This window comes from Ranitomeya imitator, chromosome 1 (genome assembly GCF_032444005.1).
Source record: "Ranitomeya imitator isolate aRanImi1 chromosome 1, aRanImi1.pri, whole genome shotgun sequence".
Classification (NCBI taxonomy): domain Eukaryota; kingdom Metazoa; phylum Chordata; class Amphibia; order Anura; family Dendrobatidae; genus Ranitomeya; species Ranitomeya imitator.
The window spans coordinates 984,618,288-984,640,452 of NC_091282.1; the positions used below are offsets into that span (position 1 = coordinate 984,618,288).

At 43.9% G+C, this 22,165-nt stretch overlaps 1 protein-coding gene across 1 annotated transcript in view; it reads right to left on the reverse strand.

The window, feature by feature from the left end:
• Window positions 1-5,072: 5,072 nt before the first annotated feature.
• Window positions 5,073-22,165, reverse strand: part of LOC138656716 (uncharacterized) — a 38,567-nt gene continuing 21,474 nt past the window's right edge. Inside the window, exons 3-5 of the mRNA XM_069743907.1 lie at window positions 15,959-16,083; window positions 12,927-13,064; window positions 5,073-5,562 (exon numbers count right to left, since the gene is read on the reverse strand). Of these exons, the coding sequence (XP_069600008.1) occupies window positions 5,473-5,562; window positions 12,927-13,064; window positions 15,959-16,083 (353 nt within the window). The 3' untranslated portion in view covers window positions 5,073-5,472. The remainder of the gene's footprint in view (window positions 5,563-12,926; window positions 13,065-15,958; window positions 16,084-22,165) is intronic.

Consider the following 22,165-nt stretch of genomic DNA (forward strand, 5'->3'; position numbering starts at 1 on the left):
TTGCAGTCAGCATGCAGCCAGCGGGTAAGGAATGGGTGAATCAAAAACCCCCAAACCCCGCCTCCATGGCTGAAGATTGTTCCCTCCAAATCCAGGTGACAGTGTCCCTTTAAGTCTGTATCTCCCCCCCCCCCTTCTTTTGCATTATATAGTGCTTCTTGTACAGCCTAGTATTTAAATCCTGGTAATTTGGAGGTTAGATTGCTGGTGAATATTTATAGCCTCATATCCTGTTGTCACGCGGAAGTGTTTGTTTTTAAATATTTTTCTTTTTTATGTAATAATTGGCATTCCTTTTAATAAAGCCATATTTTAATATTCCCGTGCCTTGCATATATTTTCTTTTTTGGTCCGTGTGGTATTGCTTTGTCTTTAGGCGCCATTTTCTTGAAGACACACTGCCGGCGCCATTTTCTTGAAGACACACTGCAGGTGTGTCTTCAAGAAAATGGCGCCGGGAAGCGCGGACTGCGCAGGCGCCGATTCCGGCAGCAGGAGGACGAAGAAAATGGGCGGAAAGGAATGGCGTAAGTAACAAATTGCTGTGGCATGAAGCTGTGACACTTCATGCCACAGCAATTTGTTATTTACGCCACCAGATTCCTTTCCGCCGCCATTTTCTTGGTCCTGCTGCCGGAATCGGCGCCTGCGCAGTCCGCGCTTTCCGGCGCCATTTTCTTGAAGACACACTGCCGGCGCCATTTTCTTGAAGACACACTGCAGGTGTGTCTTCAAGAAAATGGCGCCGGAAAGCGCGGACTGCGCAGGCGCCGATTCCGCCAGCAGGAGGACCAAGAAAATGGCGGCGGAAAGGAATCAGGTGGCGCAAGTAACAAATTGCTGTGGCATGAGGCTGTGGCACTTCATGCCACAGCTATTTGTTACTTACGCCACCTGATACGGGGCATATACTATGGAGCATCTTATGGAGCAGCGTATGGGGCATATGGATGGGAGCAGCAAATTAAAGAACTGTGCCGCAGGATGGGAGCAGCACATGACAGAACGGGGGCGCAGGATGGGAGCAGCACATGACAGAACGGGGGTGCAGGATGGAAGCAGCACATGACAGAACGGGGGTGCAGGATGGCAGCAGCACATGACAGAACGGGGGCGCAGGATGGGAGCAGCACATGACAGGATGGGAGCAGCAAATGACAGAACGGGGGCGCAGGATGGGAGCAGCACATGACAGAACGGGGGCGCAGGATGGGAGCAGCACATGACAGAACGGGGGCGCAGGATGGGAGCAGCACATGACAGAACGGGGGCGCAGGATGGGAGCAGCACATGACAGAACGGGGGCGCAGGATGGGAGCAGCACATGACAGAACGGGGGCGCAGGATGGGAGCAGCACATGACAGGATGGGAGCAGCAAATGACAGAATGGAGGCGCAGGATGGGAGCAGCACATGATAGAACGGGGGTGCAGGATGGGAGCAGCAAATGACAGAACGGAGCGCAGGATGGGAGCAGCACATGACAGAACGGGGGCGCAGGATGGGAGCAGCACATGACAGAACGGGGCGCAGGATGGGAGCAGCACATGACAGGATGGGAGCAGCAAATGACAGAATGGAGGCGCAGGATGGGAGTAGCACATGACAGGATGGGAGCAGCAAATGACAGAATGGAGGCGCAGGATGGGAGCAGCACATGATAGAACGGGGGTGCAGGATGGGAGCAGCACATGATAGAACGGGGGTGCAGGATGGGAGCAGCACATGATAGAACGGGGGTGCAGGATGGGAGCAGCACATGACAGAACGGGGGCGCAGGATGGGAGCAGCACATGACAGAACGGGGGCGCAGGATGGGAGCAGCACATGACAGGATGGAGACCATATACCAATATAAATGCTCGCCACTCGGGCGTAGAACGGGTTCAATAGCTAGTTTTATATAACAGAGTGAGAAGTGTCCTTCTGACATTAATATACCCGATCTCTCCTGGTGCACAGACAGGATGTTAAAAAGTATATATATTTGTGAGGAACCCTAACATTCTGGTAACCCTGCTAGAAATCCTAACATATCTTCTGAATCAGGAATATTAGGTCAGTAGGTTTTTTTTGTTTTTGTTTAATTAATCATGCATTCATCATAAGAGAAATGTTAGAAAACCCGACAACAGATTAATGTCACCAGTTGTGTTAGTTTTTTCCTGTCAATAGCTTTGTTGGAATAGAGGTGGCAGCTTGTGGCATGTCACAAATAGCACATCGTCTCTAGAGAACTGCATCTTAACGAGGCCGGAAAAACAGCCCATCACTGGCATTACGCCGAGGATGTACTTGGACCCAGGAGGACCAGAGCGATTATATTTGGCACACCTTTATTGGCCATACACTTAGGACTAAAATGGAGCAGAAGTCTTGACGTAGCCTAGGTTTAACATTAAACCGTAATTAACGTCAATGAAACGGATTGTTTTGGAGCAATGCATCCTGATGTGACTATTAAACAGCGAGCTAGCCATCTCCTGGGATAACCTTCATTCACACTATTAGATTTCTCTCTCTACAGAAAATTTTCCTCCAAGTCATCATTTCTGCAAATTTCACAAAAGGATTGTGTGTGGGGGGAAAATAATTCTGGTAAGACGCCTACCTACACAGATCCCCTGCATAAAACAGAAAGTGGAGTATTCAGGCTTCTAGTGACAAACTTTTGGTGCGATGAGTCACCAGTTTTCTTGGTTTCGTTCCCTTCCTAATTCAGCACAAGGTACAGTCATATACACTTGATTATTAGCCATTCCTTTATCATGTCTGACATGGCAGAAGTCTCCAGGGTATAGCTCGTATCAGTGGTCTGCACCTGCTGACTGCCTTCACAGTTACGTGCTGGGAGTTGTAGTTTTACACCTAGAGAGTCCATAGTAGGAGACCATTGGCTTATATAATGAGGGTACATGCCCACAATAAGGAACAGCAGCGTTCTACGATACAAGCACAGTAGATGGCACTTATAGAAATCCCATGCCCACTGTGCTTCTATTTGACGCGGTGTAAGCTCACCCATGGTGCAGGTCTACGAGCCGCAGCATGTCAATTTCCACAATAGAGATGCATTGGCTGTGGTAAATGGTTCAGTGAACATATGCAGATTTACTGGCGTGATTAGAACGCAGCAAAAATATGTTGAATCCAAAAGCGGTTACATCTTGATCGGAGGAACGTTGCCTTACACATTGCTATTAGGAAACGGGGTAAAAGGAGATCTTCAGCCACGTCACATTCATTGTGTGGACAAAAACAAAAAAAATAAGCAAATGCCCTGCAGTAAATAAATAGCAACAGAACATGAAAATAAAATAGGGAACTTAATTAATCATTGTTTTTTTTTTAAATCAAAAGCATAAAAGCCATTCCACCACACCACAGTGACCCTATTTTTCAAAGCTTACTATGTGTCAAGTGATGTAACGTGATGGGTGTGACCTCCCTTTTTGCTTGAGCTGGACATTACAATCATACAAATTCCTCATGGCTGGGTGTCCATTAGCCAGGTCTCAGTCCTTTTAAGCCCTTATTCACATTGTTACTTGACATATGGTAAGGTTTTCATACCATCGGTTAGGGTAGTCCCAAATAGGGTCACCTTGACATGGTGGGATGGCTTTTACAAATTTTTATATATTTTTTTTTCAATCAAAATTAGGTTAACCAAAAGTACCCTACATTAGTTTATTATTATTATTTATATAGCACCATTAATTCCATGGTGCTGTACATGAGAAAGGGGTTACATATAGTTATAGATATCGTTTACAGTAAACAAATTTACAATGACAGACTGGTACAGAGGGGAGAGGACCCTGTCCTTGCATTCTATGGGATTTCATGCACTATTGCGATTTACTTCGTGCAGGATATTTGCTTATTTTCTTTTTATCTTCGGTTTTGTGTGCTTAGTGACCAGTGTGAACACGCACCTACACGCTGCATGCACATTAACTTATACTCGGATACTTCCAAACCTATAGTGGTCGCAGCAGGGTACTACAGATCAACCCCCTATTTTTTGATTAGGGCTTGGATCTGGAGTACCTGGCCACTGTCAAAATGACAGTATGTGGTGTTCCAGTAGCATCAGAGAATTTCTGGCTCTCAAACAACAGTTGCTTGGCGGGGTGCTGGGTGGCACAAACTGACCTGCGGTGCAAGTTTAAAAGCAGCAACGTGTGAATTCGTCTTTCACGCATGCAGAGTTTTACGTGCAGATTTTCACCATAGACATAGATGTGGAGAATCTGCAGGTAGACAACACGTGTAATCCGCACATAACTATCAATAAAAGTTTTACCAAAGCCAAATAACAGAAAATATCAGAAAACGAAAGCAGCTTTATTCAGATTATGATATACCAAAAATGCGATAAAAGTGCTTGTAAAATAGCACAAGTAATCTAATTGACCCAAAACGTGTAGGAGAATCTGCAACATCAAAAACTGACCAAATACTCATCATGGGAAGGTAGGCTTATGGTACGTTCACACAAGGTTTGATGAGGATGTCTACATAGATTATGCTCTTAAATCCACATAAAAAAAAAACGCATCAAATACCCTTTGAATAAGTTTCCGACCGATTTAAAATTGGAAAAATGCCTCTAGTGCACACAGGACTCCCTCCCCCCATGTTATTCGGAAAAATTTCCAGTAAAACTAATAGAAAGCTTATTCAAAGAGTATTTGATCGATTTTTTTTTTTTTACATGGATTTGCAGTAAAAGTCTTTGGGAAAAAAAAAAAAAAAAAAAAGAGCCCCACATCAAATGTGAAAAGGCCGTAAAGAGGAAGAAGTGATGCATGCTCATGGTTCTAAAATAGATCAGGTTTTTTTCCAGAATACCCATAATCTAGAGTGGAGCAAAGCGCAGTAACAGAAGGCCACCTGACTAATTCACACACTACTTTCTGGAGTACCAGGCGGGTTGGTTTGATATTAGGAATCATATCAGAACATTTATAATAATTTAAAACAAAAAAAAAAAAAAAAACAACTTTCTAGTGAATATAAAATACCAAATTGAAAAAAAAAAAAACTCAGAACCGAGCAACTTTAAAAAAAAAAAATAGGTTTATTACAAAATCTTTAAGTTCATCTACTACAGTAAACATTAACACACAAAGCTAATAGTGAAGAATAAAGCAGCAGCCATTCATCCAATACAAAGCAATAAACAGGAGGTAAGACACAGAGAATAACTGGCCTATGCTGAAGGAAATACATATTAATAATGTACCATTGCTCACACATCACAGCTCGTAATATAGAGGTTGTGTAGCCATGCTCGTAGTATTGGCACATATCCAAGGATCCGTATAAAGGCTTGAACAGAACAATACACATCGCTAGGAAGTAAACAAGTCCTGATACAATTTTTAGAACAGGCCATTCCAAATAGCTTTTTTGGTCGTCTTTCCTGTAGATCGTCACAGTGTTCGCAATTTTCCCACAATCAACTTAGTAAAGGCTCGTCTTCCTCATGATCCTAAGGAATTCCTGCTCATTGATTTCCCCATCTCCATCACGATCGGCTTCATCAATCATTTCCTAAAGCAAGATTGGGTCATTATTAATGACAGTCACGAAGTGTCCGCACCACGCAGCCCAGACTGTACACAGCAAGTCTTGGATTTTAACACTTGACAACAAATATAATAAAATTACCAGTGAGATGATGTCAATTCATTGGGCCAGATTTGGGTGAAAAAATTATAATATAAAACACTAAAATGTTGAGGGATTATAATAAAACACAAACCAACCCTATTTTATTGAAACAAAAAATATAATTAATACCATTAACTCATGATCACACTAAGTAAAGCACAACTCCAGCGCTGTAGTGGTGCTGAAAATCCAAGTCCACTTCGCCCCGTCTCACACTCACCTTCCGGTATATTCACCAGTTTTTGCCGCCGCTCCAGGCCATCTTATGCAGTTTCATCAATGCAAGTCTATGAGAGCCTCGTTTAGGCCTCGTTACGGCTCAGACTCACATTGAGAGCTTGTCAGTCAGAGGCTGTGCTCACAAGATGGCATCGTGATACCAGACCAGGTAAAAAAAAAAAAAAAAAGAAATGGCGAAGGCGCCAGAGAAAGAGTATAGGACCAGGCAGGGGACTTGCGTATAAAGCGCCACTTCAGCTGTTACCAAAAAAAAAGAAAAATTACTGGAGGGTGCTTTAAACCATTGCTTATTTATTGCTGGTTCTCATGGACCTCTTGTTGCAATACTCTGTTGCAGCCGTCATACAGCAGGATGGTGCATAGTGGGACAATGGGACATGACAGTCACATCAGTCTTCTCTGCGTGATGAAGAATGGGCAAACTGCGAACGTGTAAACGCACTGCACATGGAAAGCCAGTGCTTTATGCAGGAGCAAATCAGGCTGGAACGGTGCACGCAGGGCTGTGGAGTCAGTAAGCCAAAACATCTGATTCCCGATTCCCCATCACTACTGAGCACGTGCATAAAGTGAAGCACAGATTCATCTCAGCTAAAAGCCCAGATCCTTAGATCAGGAACAGAGCAGACATTTATAGGACTTTTCATCACTTTCCCAAATCATTATTATGAAAACATTTACAGCACATCTGTATTGTACTGCTGTACCCAATCTATGATATATTTTAGGAGTCAGACCATTTTATACCGACTCCACAGCCCTGGGTGCATGTGTATCAACACTGGCTGACCTTTCACTACATAGGGTTGAGACTCTCTGGAAGGCTGCATAGGAAAATGAATCATGTTACTGGTAGGATACGATGAACAGTTAATCAAAATCTTAGGAATACCGTTTAAAAAAAAACTAACAAACATCTGATCCATAAAGGGGTATATATTTTTTTGAGCTTTCGTTCTTTCCTCCACTTCGTTCAAGAGCCATAACTTTTTAGTATTTCCACCCACATAGCTGTATAATGGCTATTTTTTTTTTTTTTTTTTTTTTTTTCGGCCGATGAGTTGCATATTTGTATGACCCCATATATTACACTGAAAAATGGGAAAAAAAACTCTACGTAATAAGAAATTGTGAAAATACGTACGCTACTCACCTGGTAGCGGTGTTTTTTCAGGAGCCATGACAGCACAACGAGAGAGAGGGGATCCGCCCTTCAGGGACAGGAAACCTCAGACATAAAAAGGGTGGCACCTCACTCCCCCGCCAGTTTGTTTACAGAGTATGAAAGGACCTTCTAGGTTAGTAGCACATAAACAATATTAATATATGGTACAATTCACCCAGTGAATAAACTTAGGAATTTCCTAAAGGAAGTGTTGAACCCATAAGCAAATAGGGTAGGGAATATAAGGGTGCTGTCATGGCTCCTGAAAAAACACCGCTACCAGGTGAGTAGCGTACGTATTTATTCAGTCGCCATGACAGCACAACGAGAGACTTTCAGAGAAGTGAAAAAGTGACTAGGGAGGGATAATAGCCTCCAGCACCCTTCTCCCAAACGTGAGGTCGGAGGAGCCACCTAGATCTAATCTATAGTGTCTAAGAAAGGTGGATGGAGAAGACCATGTGGCCGCCTTACAGATGTCCTCAGTCGATACTTCTGCTCTCTCAGCCCAGGATGTGGCTACTGCACGAGTGGAGTGAGCCTTTATACCTTCTGGAATTTCCACGCCACCTGCGGTATAAGCAAGAGATATCGCCTCCCTAATCCATCTGGCTAGCGTATTTTTTGATACCCTAAGACCCTTCCTAACCCCCTGGTAGGATAAAAATAAGGAGTGGTCTTTTTTCCAGGTATCTGTTACTGAGATGTATTTGAGAAGGCACCTACGTACGTCCAAACAATGAAATCTCTGCTCCTTATCGTTAGAGGTATTAGGACAAAATGAAGGTAGGATCACCTCCTGGGATCTACGAAATTTTGACGCAACCTTTGGAAGATAAAGAGGGTCAGGCCTCATCACCACTCCATCTTCCATAAATTGCATATATGGACGTTGTCTGGACAATGCCTGAAGATCACTAACCCTTCTTGCCGATGTAAGGGCAACTAAGAGGGCTGTTTTGACCGACAGGATTTTGATTGGAACAGAGTCAATAGGCTCGAACGGAGCTTGTGTTAGAGCCGAGAGCACAAGATTTAGATCCCATGGAACTATCTTTTGTTTAACAACCGGCCTGGATCTGGTGACCGCTTTGAAAAACCTTGTTATCCAGTGATTACTGGCTAAGTTGGAATTATATAGTGCCCCTAGAGCTGAAACCTGAACTCTAAGGGTGCTGGTGGCTAAGCCTAATTCTAGGCCCTTCTGTAAAAATTCTAAGATTTGAGCAATATCAGGTTTTTGATCGATTTGTGCTCCTGAACTTAATAGGAACTTCCTCCATACCCTAACATAAATGCTAGTCGTGGAGGCTTTCCTACTTTTAAGCAGAGTATTTACAAGATTTTGAGAGAATCCCTTCCCTTTCAGAAGTGACCTCTCAAGTTCCACGCTGTCAGGTGCAAGTTGGTTACTCGTGGATGTAGGACTGGACCCTGGGAGAGGAGGTCTGGAATTTCTGGGAGGATCCATGGTTGGGAAATGGACATGCTTCTCAACCATGGGAACCAAGACCTTCTGGGCCAAAACGGAGCTATTAATATCACTCGGGCCCTGTCTTCCCGAATTTTCCTCAGAACTATAGGAATCAGATTCAGAGGGGGAAAAGCATAGGCGAGACTGAAGTTCCAGGAGATCAGAAGAGCGTTGATTGCATACGGGTTGTCTCTTGGATCTAGGGAGCAGAATTGATGAAGTTTCTTGTTTCCCCGACTGGCAAACAGATCTATCTCTGGACATCCCCACAACCGCACGATCTGATTGAAGACAGCCGGTTTTAGAGACCAGTCCCCTTGTTTGAGCTCGTTGCGGCTTAAATAATCGGCCATGGTATTTAGATTTCCCTTTATATGAAGGGCCGTAAGGGAGAGCAGGTGATTTTCGACCATCTGAAAAATACGATTTGTAACGTTCATTAATGATCTAGACCGTGTACCTCCCTGGTGGTTCACATAAGCAACGGTCACCTGGTTGTCAGAGAGTAGTCTAACATGTCTACCCTGCAAAGGTACAAGGAACCTATCCAAGGCGCGTTCTACCGCCATCAATTCCTTCAGATTGGAGGACGTGTCCCGCTCAGATAGGGACCACAGACCCTGAATGCAATTGTCTTCCCAGTGTGTCCCCCAACCCGTGGGGCTAGCATCAGTTGTTATCACTCGTGTTATCTGATTTGTCCAAGGTACACCTCTACGCAGATTAGGGATGTGCGTCCACCAACTTAGAGAACCCGTGGCCTCTACAGATAGGGAAATTTTTTTATCAAGGTTAGCGCCCAGCCGCCGAAAATTATGCAGAACATCCCATTGCAGAGACCTGGAGTGAAACTGTGCCCACATCACCGCCGGAAAACAAGAAGTAAGTGAACCTAAGAGTGACATAGCACTTCTTAAGGAGACTACGGGATTATTAATTGCTCTGGAGGCCAGCCGATGAATAGAATCAACTTTTGAGTCTGGCAGGCGACATTCCTGCTGACTCGAATCCACAGTAAGACCCAAAAACTGCTGTGATGTTGAGGGCTGAAGACGCGATTTTTTGAGATTGATAATCCATCCTAAGTTGTGCAATGCTGCCATCACTTTCTCCAACTGTTCTTTACAGTGTACCTCTGAACGCCCAACGATCAATAAATCATCCAGGTAGGGAATTATTAGTATGTTTTGCTCATGAAGGTGTGCCATAACCTCCACCATAATCTTAGTGAACACCCGAGGTGCGACTGCAACACCAAAGGGGAGTGCCCGATATTGAAAGTGCTCTACTGTGCCGGCAAAAGAAACCGCCACCCTGAGAAAGCGCTGATGAGTTGCATGTATCGGGACATGGTAATAGGCGTCTTTCAGATCTAAGACAACCATGAAGCAATTGTGAAAAAGAAGCTTTATTGCCGACTTCCTGCTGATCCCATTTTTTAAAATGGAATCTGTGAATACATTCAGGCCCTTTAGATTGATGATGGTACGATATGACCCATCTGGCTTCTTTACCAGGAATAAAGGGGAGTAAAACCCCGTACCTTGTTCCTCCGTAGGTACTTTAACGAGAACCCCCTTTTTTTGGAGATCTCGAACCTCTGACTCCAACGCCAACTGTTCTGCGGGAGAAGAACGGATAGGAGTTAATTTAAATTTGTCCTGGGGGGGTATGGTGGAACTGGAACTTTAACCCCCTCTTTAATGATACTGAGTATCCATGGACTATTGGTGATTTTCAACCAGGCTGGGTAGAAGGCCAACAGCCTACCGCCCACCTGAGCCGCCAGTCATTGAGGCTTTTTAGAGTCTCTAGAAGAGTTAAACATGTAACCTCTACCTCTTCTTCTGTAAGAGTTATATCTGGTCGATTCTCTATTTGAATCTCTGTCCGATCTTCGGCGATACGGCCCTCCTCTGTTGTAGTCCCGTCTATAGAAGGGTCTTGTTAGAAGACGGAATCGTTTTTTACTGTCACCCGCTTTTTCTAGAAGCTCATCCAGCACTGGCCCAAACAAATGAACCCCCTCACAGGGGATGCCACATAGTTTCGATCTGGCCTGTAAGTCTCCTGGCCAGCATTTTATCCAAAGAGCTCTACGGGCTGCATTAGACAGTGCTGAGGACCTTGCGGCTAGCCTAACGGAATCGGCTGACGCATCCGAAAGGAAGGCTGCTGCATCCTGAATCATAGACATAGATGACAGGATTTCGCTCCTAGGAACCTTATCCTTGAGTTGGTCTTCTAGATGACCCAGCCATACCATCAACGACCGGGCAGTGCAGGTGGCCGCAATCGCCGGCCTCAGGGAACCTGCTGACGTTTCCCAAGCTCCTTTAAGGAATACCTCAGCTTTCCTATCAAGCGGGTCCTTTAGGTTTCCCAGATCCTCGAATGGGAGAGACGTTTTTTTACATGCTTTGGCCACCGCCGCATCCAGTTTCGGGACCTTGTCCCAGGAGGAAGAAGCCTCTTCCTCAAAGGGATACCTTCTTTTGAATGCTGGTGGGAGTGACCCCTTCCTTTCGTGTTTCTTCCATTCTCTCGTAATCAGTGACTTAACTTTATCAACTACCGGAAATACTCTTCTGGATTTGCGATCTATGCCTTTAAACATTATGTCCTGGATGGAACATTCCGCCTGGGTCTCCTCAATGCCCATAGTGTTGTTGACAGCTTTGACTAAGCGGTTAATCCTATCCAGTGATAGACAGGTTCGACTAGATTCCACGTCCTCTGATGATGACGGATGAGAATCCGAGCTCACACCACCCGTGTCTGAATCCACATCTGAGGCTGGGGATAATATCTCTTTCCTCTTTTTTGAAACTGTCTTCTGAAACCTCATGGAATCTCTGACCTCCTGTCTAACCAAATCCCTAAGAGTAGACGTAAGGTCAGGGGCCTCGTCCTCAATTAACCGTTGAATGCAGATGCTGCACAATTTCTTTTTATGTCCATCTGGAAGCGGCTCCGTACAGATGGCACACTCCCTATGTTTGGATTTGGACACAGATTTCCTCCCCTAATAAGGAGAGAGGGAATACAAGGAGGGACAGCTATCAGAAAACGTACTTTCACGAAGCTCACTTACCCATCCCTGCAGCGAATGGTACCGTGATCGGGGGGTCCTTCTTAGCCGGAGATTCCTTACGGCCTGAGGACTTAGTTGATTTCTGAGCCTCTTTAGCTCTACCAGCATGACTACTGCCACTAGAACGCCGCTGGGAGCTGCTCAAAGGCTGTTCAGGTGACTGCTGCTGCTCACCGCCCAGCTGCGGTGTTCCTTCCAGAGACTCCATACCGGAAATGGTAGACAGGAACATGCTGAGGCTTCAGTTAAATGCCTCCCCCTGGGCACCACCCCCGGATGGGGATCAGCAGGGAAATCACTTGCCGACGACCGGTACTGCACTGGTAGGGTCGTGACCGCTAGGCGCCCGCTTAAAGCGCTGGACCCCCCGTGGCCAAAAAATCCCTCCCCAAACGCCGGCGTCGCCATTAGCTAGGAGAGGTCGCTACCGCGCATGCGCGGCCGCGTCATCGCCCCGCGCCGCTCGCGACGTCATCCGGACACGCCTCTTCCGGATGCCGCTGCGGCGCTGAGCAGACGCGCCGGACAAGGACGGCAGCTCTCTCCAGCCACCGCAGACCCCAGCGCAAGCGGCGGACCGACCCCGGAGGCCCCAGCAGAAGCGGCACCCTGGAGACCCCCAGGTAAAAAGCAGCTGTCGTAGAAGCAAGGCCCTTATTGCCTCGGGCCGCTTCCTCCTGCCGACACCTACACCAACAGTGCCCCTGCCGTGTGGTGCTTCCATCTACCTGACCAGGCCGAGGTAGGGGGACCCCGCTACCTGCATCGGCCTGTCAGGCGTGGGATAAATTCTTTTCTTCGACCCTCTTCTCGGGGCCTGTCTGAAGAGGTTCCACTGTCAGGGACAGGAAACCAACTGGCGGGGGAGTGAGGTGCCGCCCTTTTTATGTCTGAGGTTTCCTGTCCCTGAAGGGCGGATCCCCTCTCTCTCGTTGTGCTGTCATGGCGACTGAATAAAATGTAGTTATTTTCTCAGCGCCATTTTCTGAGACTCATACCATTTTTATTTAGCGTAATAGAGCTGTGGGAGGCCTTATTTTTATTTTTTTTCAGTACAACAGGGTTTTTAATGATTCCATTTTGGGGTGGATACATTTAGATAATTTCTTATTGCATTTTTTTAGTGGTGACTGCCAACAACCTTTTACAGACGATAGTGCTGGAGTATATGACAATCTGGGATAGGAGGCAAAGGTCTCATTCTACAGATTTACGCAAGACAATAATACCGCCAGTCTTTAGATATCCTTCATTAGGGTGGCATTACATACCTGTAATTCTTCATCTGTGAGGTTCTCACCCAATTCTTTGGCAACCCTTTTTAGGTTTTTAAAAGAGATCTTTCCTGTGCCGTCGTCATCAAATAGCCGGAAAGCTTTCATAATTTCTTCTTTAGAGTCTTTCTCACTCTAGTTGTAAAAGTAAAAATCAACAGAAAGTTTTACACAAAGTTATGCAGAGATTATTACATAAAATATAAAGTCTAAAGTTTCAAACTAGATACAAATGTATCAGATTTACCATGGCCACTCACACTGGATGATATATATGGTGCATTTGCAGACTATCCAGTCTAAGGCCGGCTTCACACTCAGCGTATGAAAATACGGTCCGTACATTACGGCCGTAATACGCTGAAATGTCCCGAAAATAGTGGTCCGTAGCTCCTCCGTAGGCAGGGTGTGTCAGCGTTTTTTGGCAATGGCATCCTCCGTATGTAATCCGTATGGCATCCGTACTGCGTGGTTTTCTCGCAGGCTTGCAAAACCAACATACCGCTATAGAAATGATCCATGTGTCCCAAAAAGAAAATATAATATAATATAATATAATATATATATATATATATCTCTCTATCTCTCTCTCTATCTCATTAGACACATATATGTATATATATTAATATTTTTTCCAGCGCTATACAGCTTGAAAGCCGGTAATTCAATTACTGGCTTTTTCTTTCTCCTTCCTAAAACCCGACATGATTTGAGACATGGTTTGCATACAGTAAACCATGTCTTCTCTCCATTTTTTTTTTGCAGATTTCACACTACTGTCAGTAGAGTGTATCTGCAAAATTTGGCCGTTCTAGCTCTTAAAATAAAGGGTTAAATGGCGGAAAAAATTGGCGTGGGCTCCCGCGCAATTTTCTCCGCCCAAGTAGTAAAGCCAGTGACTGAGGGCAGATATTAATAGCCTGGAGAGGGTCCATGGTTATTGGCCCTTCCCTGGCTACAAATATCTGCCCCCAGCCACCCCAGAAAAGGCACATCTGTAAGATGCGCCTATTCTGGCACTTGGCCACTCTCTTCCCATTCCCGTGTAGCGGTGGGATATGGGGTAATGAAGGGTTAATGCCACCTTGCTATTGTAAGGTGACATTAAGCCTAATTAATAATGGAGAGGCGTCAATTATGACACCTATCCATTATTAATCCAATTGTAGTAAAGGGTTAAATAAAACACAAACATTATTTTAATGAAATAAAAAGAATGGTTGTTGGAGTATTTTATTCTACGCCCAATCCAGTCACTGAAGACCCTCGTTCTGTGAAAGAAAAAACATAATAAACCAACAATATACTTACCCTCCGCAGATCTGTAACGTCCAACGATGTAAATCCTTCTGAAGGGGTTAAAACATTTTGCAGCAAGGAGCTTTGCTAATGCAATGCTACTCCTCGCTGCAAAACCCCGGGGAATGAGTCTAAATATAGATCTATGAGCTATATTTAGCTTCATTTGCGGTGAGGCGCCCTCTGCTGGCTGTTCATAGATCGTGGGAACTTTCCTAGAAAGCCTGGGAGCTTTCTAGGTAAGTTCCCACGATCTATGAACATCCAGCAGAGGGCGCCTCACCGCAAATGAAGCTAAATATAGCTCATTGATCTATATTTAGACTCATTCCCCGGGGTTTTGCAGCGAGGAGTAGCATTGCATTAGCAAAGCTCCTTGCTGCAAAATGTTTTAACCCCTTCAGAAGGATTTACATCGTTGGACGTTACAGATCTGCGGAGGGTAAGTATATTGTTGGTTTATTATGTTTTTTCTTTCACAGAACGAGGGTCTTCAGTGACTGGATTGGGCGTAGAATAAAATACTCCAACAACCATTCTTTTTATTTCATTAAAATAATGTGTTTGTGTTTTATTTAACCCTTTACTACAATTGGATTAATAATGGATAGGTGTCATAATTGACGCCTCTCCATTATTAATTAGGCTTAATGTCACCTTACAATAGCAAGGTGGCATTAACCCTTCATTACCCCATATCCCACCGCTACACGGGAATGGGAAGAGAGTGGCCAAGTGCCAGAATAGGCGCATCTTCCAGATGTGCCTTTTCTGGGGTGGCTGGGGGCAGATATTTGTAGCCAGGGGGGGGGCCCAATAACCATGGACCCTCTCCAGGCTATTAATATCTGCCCTCAGTCACTGGCTTTACTACTCTGGCGGAGAAAATTGCGCGGGAGCCCACGCCAATTTTTTCCGCCATTTAACCCTTTAAGAGCTAGAACGGCCAAATTTTGCAGATACACACTACTGACATTAGTAGTGTGGAATCTGCAAAAAAAATGGAGAGAAGACATGGTTTACTGTATGTAAACCATGTCTCAAATCATGTCGGGTTTTAGGAAGGAGAAAGAAAAAGCCGGTAATTGAATTACCGGCTTTTTGCTATATCGCGGCTGTATGAAGTAAGAATATATATACATATATGTGTCTTTATATATATATATATATATATCTATTCTATGTGTACATATTTATTCTACCTATTCTAATGTCAGCTGTCAGTGTGATTTTACTGTACACCGCACTGAATTGCCGGCTTTTCTCTCTAACACCGCTGCGTATTCCTCGCAAGTCACACTGCTGGTCCATGTGTAATCCGTATTTTTGGGGCTTCCATAGACTTTCATTGGCGTTTTATTTGCGCAATACGGTGACAAACGCAGCATACTGCGATTTTCTACGGCCGTAGAAAGCCGTATAATACTGATCAGTTTAATACGGCAGATAGGAGCAGGGGCATAGAGAGTAATTGTGCCGTATTTTTTGCGAGTTTTACGGACGTAGTTTCTGCGCTCTTACGTCCGTAAAACTCGCAAGTGTGAAGCCGGCCTAAGTGTACACCATTTGTTGGCTGACTTGTTGCGCCAAAATGTTAGCACAGGTTCTTAGGCCATGTCATGCCCTTTATCTAGCAAGGCATGACATGGGGTTCTTGCGGTGCCAGGCATGTAAATTGCACCAGAATTGTAGTGCACCATAGTAAATCTTCCCCAAGCTCTTCCACTTACCATCTTATGTGTCATTAGAGATAAGAAATCCTCAAAGTCAATGGTGCCAGAACCGTCTTTATCAATATCAGCTATCATTTTTTTCATTTCTTCTTTCTTTGGCTCAAAACCTAAGGCACGCATGGCTACCTATATGAAAACAAATTAGAATCAGGAAAGTGGTATATTAGCAACTAAATCAATTTGCATCAGGAATACGTCTGTGCACGTCATAAATAATTCCCTTACTATGGTGCAGTTCTTCAGAAACAAAAGCAGGGTTACGAGCTGAAAAGAGCGCTGCCAAGAAGGAAACACTCAGAGTCCCTGCCATTACATCAACACATTAGGATTTCAATGGATTACAGGGGTGCTCCAATATTGAAAACATTACTTTTTATTAATACACTTAAAATAAAAAATGGTGGCAGTACCCTCGTGGATCCAGTGTCAGCTCCTTAAGTAATGCCTGCTCCTTTCAGATTTCAGAGGATTCCTGCAGGCCGTGATTGGCTGCAATGGTCAAGTGACGAGAATAGCTCATCATCAGAGTGATATCTGATGATGTGCTCACCGAGTCACCGGACTGACACAGCCCAGTCACAAGCTGCGGCGGTCTTCTGACTTCTGAAAGGAGAAAGCATCATGTCTGCACCCTTTGCAGGGTCTTAAAAATAAAAATTCTATGTCAGTCCCATTAACACTTCTTCCTCCCAGGGTCCATCAGGAGGCTCTACAGAGTCAGATTCATCTTTTGTTGGGAGGTTTTAATTAAATTCTTCACATGCGGCTTAGCATATTTTTCATTTTTGTTTAAAAAAAAAAATTCTTTATTTTTGCACTTTTTTTTAGCGCAAAAGACACGTTCCATTAAAATGTTGCAATGCCTTTTGCAAAAATTCGAGACATGCATAAGAATCCCTTTGGGGGTGGTGTTGGAGTACATTTGCACAAAAATGTTGCAACTTTTGATTGATTAATCATCCAAAAACATCGGGAAACCCCAAACAAACTAACTTTAAAGGGAACCTGTGATGTTAAAAGAAAAAAAAACGCTACTAACATGCAGATATGGGGTTAATCTGCAGGTTAATAGCATTCTGAACTTGCCCAGCGCCTGCACGTAGACCCACGCCGTGGGAGAAAGCTAACTATTCCTACCAGCAGTGGGTCTGCCGGGCAGGTTAAAGGGACACTGTCACCTGGATTTGGAGGGAACAATCTTCAGCCATGGAGGCGGGGTTTTTGGGTTTTTGATTCACCCTTTCCTTACCCGCTGGCTGCATGCTGGCTGCAATATTGGATTGAAGCTCATTCTCAATCCAATCTTGCCTTGCACAGGCGTGTACTATGGAGGACAGAGAATGAACTTCAATCCAATATTGCAGCCAGCATGCAGCCAGCGGGTAAGGAAAGGGTGAATCAAAAACCCAAAACCCCCGCCTCCATGGCTGAAGATTGTTCCCTCCAAATCCAGGTGACAGTGTCCCTTTAATAGCCTTTTTTTTTTTCTTTTTCCCACGTCACAGGTTCCCTTTAAAAAGGCGCAAATTGAAAAAAAATAAAAATAAAGGTGCAAATGAAAAACAGGAGAGAAAAAAAAAAACGGAATAATGAATTGGGTCTTTAGGTTTGTTTAATGTTAATCCTCCACACAAATAATTTATATTTATTACATGACATGTCTTTCTTCATATCTTAACCCCTTTACCCCCAAGGGTGGTTTGCACGTTAATGACCGGGCCAATTTTTACAATTCTGACCACTGTCCCTTTATGAGGTTATAACTCGAACGCTTCAACGGATCCCAGTGATTCTGACATTGTTTTCTCGTGACATATTGTACTTCATGACAATGGTAAAAATTATTTGATAGTACCTGCGTTTGTGAAAAAAAACGGAAATTTGGCGAAAATTATGAAAATTTCGCAATTTTCCAACTTTGAATTTTTATGCAATTAATTCACAGAGATATGTCACACAAAATACTTAATAAGTAACATTTCCCACATGTCTACTTTACATCAGCACAATTTTGGAACCAACATTTTTTTTTGTTAGGGAGTTATAAGGGTTAAAAGTTGACCAGCAATTTCTCATTTCTACAACACCATTTTATTTTAGGGACCACATCTCATTTGAAGTCATTTTGAGGGGTCTATATGATAGAAAATACCCAAGAAAATACCCAAGTGTGACACCATTCTAAAAACTACACCCCTCAAGGTGCTCAAAACCATATTCAAGAAATTTATTAACCCTTCTGGTGCTTCACATGAATTTTTTGAATGTTTAAATAAAAATGAACATTTAACTTTTTCACAAAAAATTTAATTCAGCTCCAATTTGTTTTATTTTACCAAGGGTAACAGGAGAAAATGGACCCCAAACATTGTTGTACATTTTGTCCTGAGTACGCCAATACCCCACATGTGGGGGTAAACCACTGTTTGGGCGCATGGCAGAGCTCGGAAGCGAAGGAGCGCCATTTGACTTTTCAATGCAAAATTGACTGGAATTGAGATGGGACGCCATGTTTCGTTTGGAGAGCCCCTGATGTGCCTAAACATTGAAACCCCCCACAAGTGACACCATTTTGGAAAGTAGACCCTCTAAGGAACTTACCTAGAGGTGTGGTGAGCACTTTGACCCACCAAGTGCTTCACAGAAGTTTATAATGTAGAACCGTAAAAATAAAAAAATCATATTTTTTCACAAAAATTATCTTTTCGCCCCCAATTTTTTATTTTCCCAAGGGTAAGAGAAGAAACTGGACCCCAAACGTTGTTGTACAATTTGTCCTGAGTACGCTGATAGCCCATATGTGGGGGTAAACCACTGTTTGGGCGGATGGGAGAGCTCGGAAGGGAAGGAGTGCCATTTGACTTTTCAATGCAAAATTGACTGGAATTGAGATGGGACGCCATGTTTCGTTTGGAGAGCCCCTGATGTGCCTAAACATTGAAACCCCCCACAAGTGACACCATTTTGGAAAGTAGACCCCCTAAGGAACTTACCTAGAGGTGTGGTGAGCACTTTGACCCACCAAGTGCTTCACAGAAGTTTATAATGCAGAGCCGTAAAAATAAAACAAAATTTTTTTCCCACAAAAATTATTTTTTTAGCCCCCAGTTTTGTATTTTCCCGAGGGTAACAGGAGAAATTCGACCCCAAAAGTTGTTGTCCAATTTGTCCTGAGTACGCCGATACCCCGTATGTTGGGGGGAACCACCGTTTGAGCTCGGAAGGGAAGGAGCGCCATTTGGAATGCAGACTTAGATGGAATGGTCTGCAGACGTCACATTGCGTTTGCAGAACCCCTAATGTACCTAAACAGTAGAAACCCCCCACAAGTAACCCCATATTGGAAACTAGACCCCCCAGGGAACTAATCTAGATGTGTTGTGAGAACTTTGAACCCCCAAGTGTTTCACTACAGTTTATAACGCAGAGCCGTGAAAATAAAAAAATCTTTTTTTTTCCCACAAAAAATATTTTTTAGCCCCCAGTTTTGTATTTTCCCAAGGGTAACAGGAGAAATTGGACCCCAAAAGATGTTGTCCTATTTGTCCTGAGTACGCTGATACCCCGTATGTTGGGGTAAACCCCTGTTTGGGCACACGGGAGAGATCGGAAGGGAAGAAGCACTGTTTTACTTTTTCAACGCAGAATTGGCTGGAATTGAGATCGGACGCCATGTCGCGTTTGGAGAGCCCCTGATGTGTCTAAACAGTGGAAACCCCCCAAATTATAACTGAAACCCTAATCTAAACACACCCCTAACCCTAATTCCAACGGTAACCTTAACCACACCTCTAACCCAGACATACCCCTAACCCTAATCCCAACCCTATTCCCAACTGTAAATGTAATCTAAACCCCAACTGTAACTTTAGCCCCAACCCAAACTGTAGCCCTAACCCTAACCCTAGCCCTAACCCTAATCCTAACCCTAGCCCTAACCCTAGCCCTAGCCCTAACCCTAGCCCTAACCCTAGCGGGAAAATGGAAATAAATACATTTTGTTAATTTTTCCCTAACTAAGGGGGTGATGAAGGGGGGTTTGATTTTCTTTTATAGTGGGTTTTTTAGCGGATTTTTAGGATTGGCAGCCGTCACACACTGAAAGACGCTTTTTATTGCAAAAAATATTTTTTGCGTTACCACATTTTGAGAGCTATAATTTATCCATATTTTGGTCCACAGAGTCATGTGAGGTCTTTTTGCGGGACGAGTTGACGTTTTTATTGGTAACATTTTCGGGCACGTGACATTTTTTGATCGCTTTTTATTCCGATTTTTGTGAGGCAGAACGACCAAAAACCAGCTATTCATGAATTTCTTTTGGGGGAGGCGTTTATACCGTTCCGCGTTTGGTAAAATTGATAAAGCAGTTTTATTCTTCGGGTCAGTACGATTACAGCGACACCTCATTTATATCATTTTTTTATGTTTTGGCGCTTTTATACGATAAAAACTATTTTATAGAAAAAATAATTATTTTTGCATCGCTTTATTCTCAGGACTATAACTTTTATTTTTTTGCTGATGATGCTGTATAGCGGCTCGTTTTTTGCGGGACAAGATGACGTTTTCAGCGGTACCATGGTTATTTATATCTGTCTTTTTGATCGCGTGTTATTCCACTTTTTGTTCGGCGGTATGATAATAAAGCGTTGTTTTTTGCCTCTTTTTTTCTTACGGTGTTTACTGAAGTAACCCCTAACTAGTGGGCCAGTTTTATAGGTCGGGCCGTTACGGACGCGGCGATACTAAATATGTGTACTTTTATTGTTTTGTTTTTTTTATTTAGATAAAGAAATGTATTTATGGGAATAATATTTTTTTTTTTTTTTCATTATTTTGGAATATATTTATTTATTTATTTATTTTTTACACATTTGAACAAATTTTTTTTTACTTTTTTACTTTGTCCCAGGGGGGGGACATCACAGATCGGTGATCTGACAGTGTGCACAGCACTCTGTCAGATCACCGATCTGAGAGCAGTGCAGGCTGCTTCACAGTGCCTGCTCTGAGCAGGCTCTGTGAAGCCACCTCCCTCCCTGCAGGACCCGGATCCGCGGCCATCTTGGATCCGGGCCTGGAGCAAGCAGGGAGGGAGGTAAGACCCTCGCAGCAACGCGATCACATCGCGTTGCTGCGGGGGGCTCAGGGAAGCTCCGTGACCGCTCCTGGCACATAGTGCCGGATGTCAGCTGCGATAGGCAGCTGACACCCGGCCGCGATCGGCGGCGCTCCCCCCGTGAGCGCCGCCGATCGCGCTGGACGTACTATCCCGTCCGTGGTCATAGGGGCCCACCCCACATGGACGGGATAGTACATCCGATGTCAGAAAGGGGTTAAAAGGTTAAAAAAAAAAAAAAAATAATGATTATTTGTCTCCATCTTTGGCCCCTTCAGTACTACAGCACTGCACAGATCAAGTCTGAGAGAAAGGCCAGAGTCATACTATAGCGAGATACGGCCGAGTGTCGCAGGTTAAAACCAAGCTCTGGATACATGGAGCCGCACGCTTCGCTCCGGAGTGCCGATGCCAGAGCTTGGTTTTAACCTGCGAGACTCGGCCGTATCTCGCTGTGTGTGATCCCGGCCAAAGTGTGAGGCAGCTTGCAGCAGAAGAACCTTTTCCATCATTAAAAGGAATGTGCATTGAAAACATTTTTTACAACTAAAAAAAAGTAAAGAATTAATGTTTTATTTACTTTTTTTTAAAAAAAAAAAATTTTTTTAATGATATGAAAAATTAAAAAGTTCTGGTATTTTCCCACTTTTAAACACTAGGGGGAGCAGCTGCTGGAATATGCCGTGAAAACCTAGCGCACTGCAACTGCAGTAAATGTGGGCGGAGTCTGCTCATGTGTGATGTCACTCCTCCCCTTCTGGGCATTTGCAAGAAATAAATACACATGCAGTGACTAAATAATTCCTCCATATACACACTATAGATGTATTTTGGGAAGTGGGGGGTGTGGGTTATTTATGGTGTTCAAATGAGAGATTTTTTTCAAAAACTGGGTGTGAAGAAAAAAAAAACAAAAACAAAAAAACAAAACCAGAATGCTCTAGCTTTTTCCATAAATTGGAAGAGACTCACCCATCCAAGTCTATGGGTGCAAAAAATAAATCTGACGCTATGCGGATCCACAGATTTTTATGGAAACATTACAACTTTGTAACAAGGTCCTGTAAAAGATTAATGGCTGC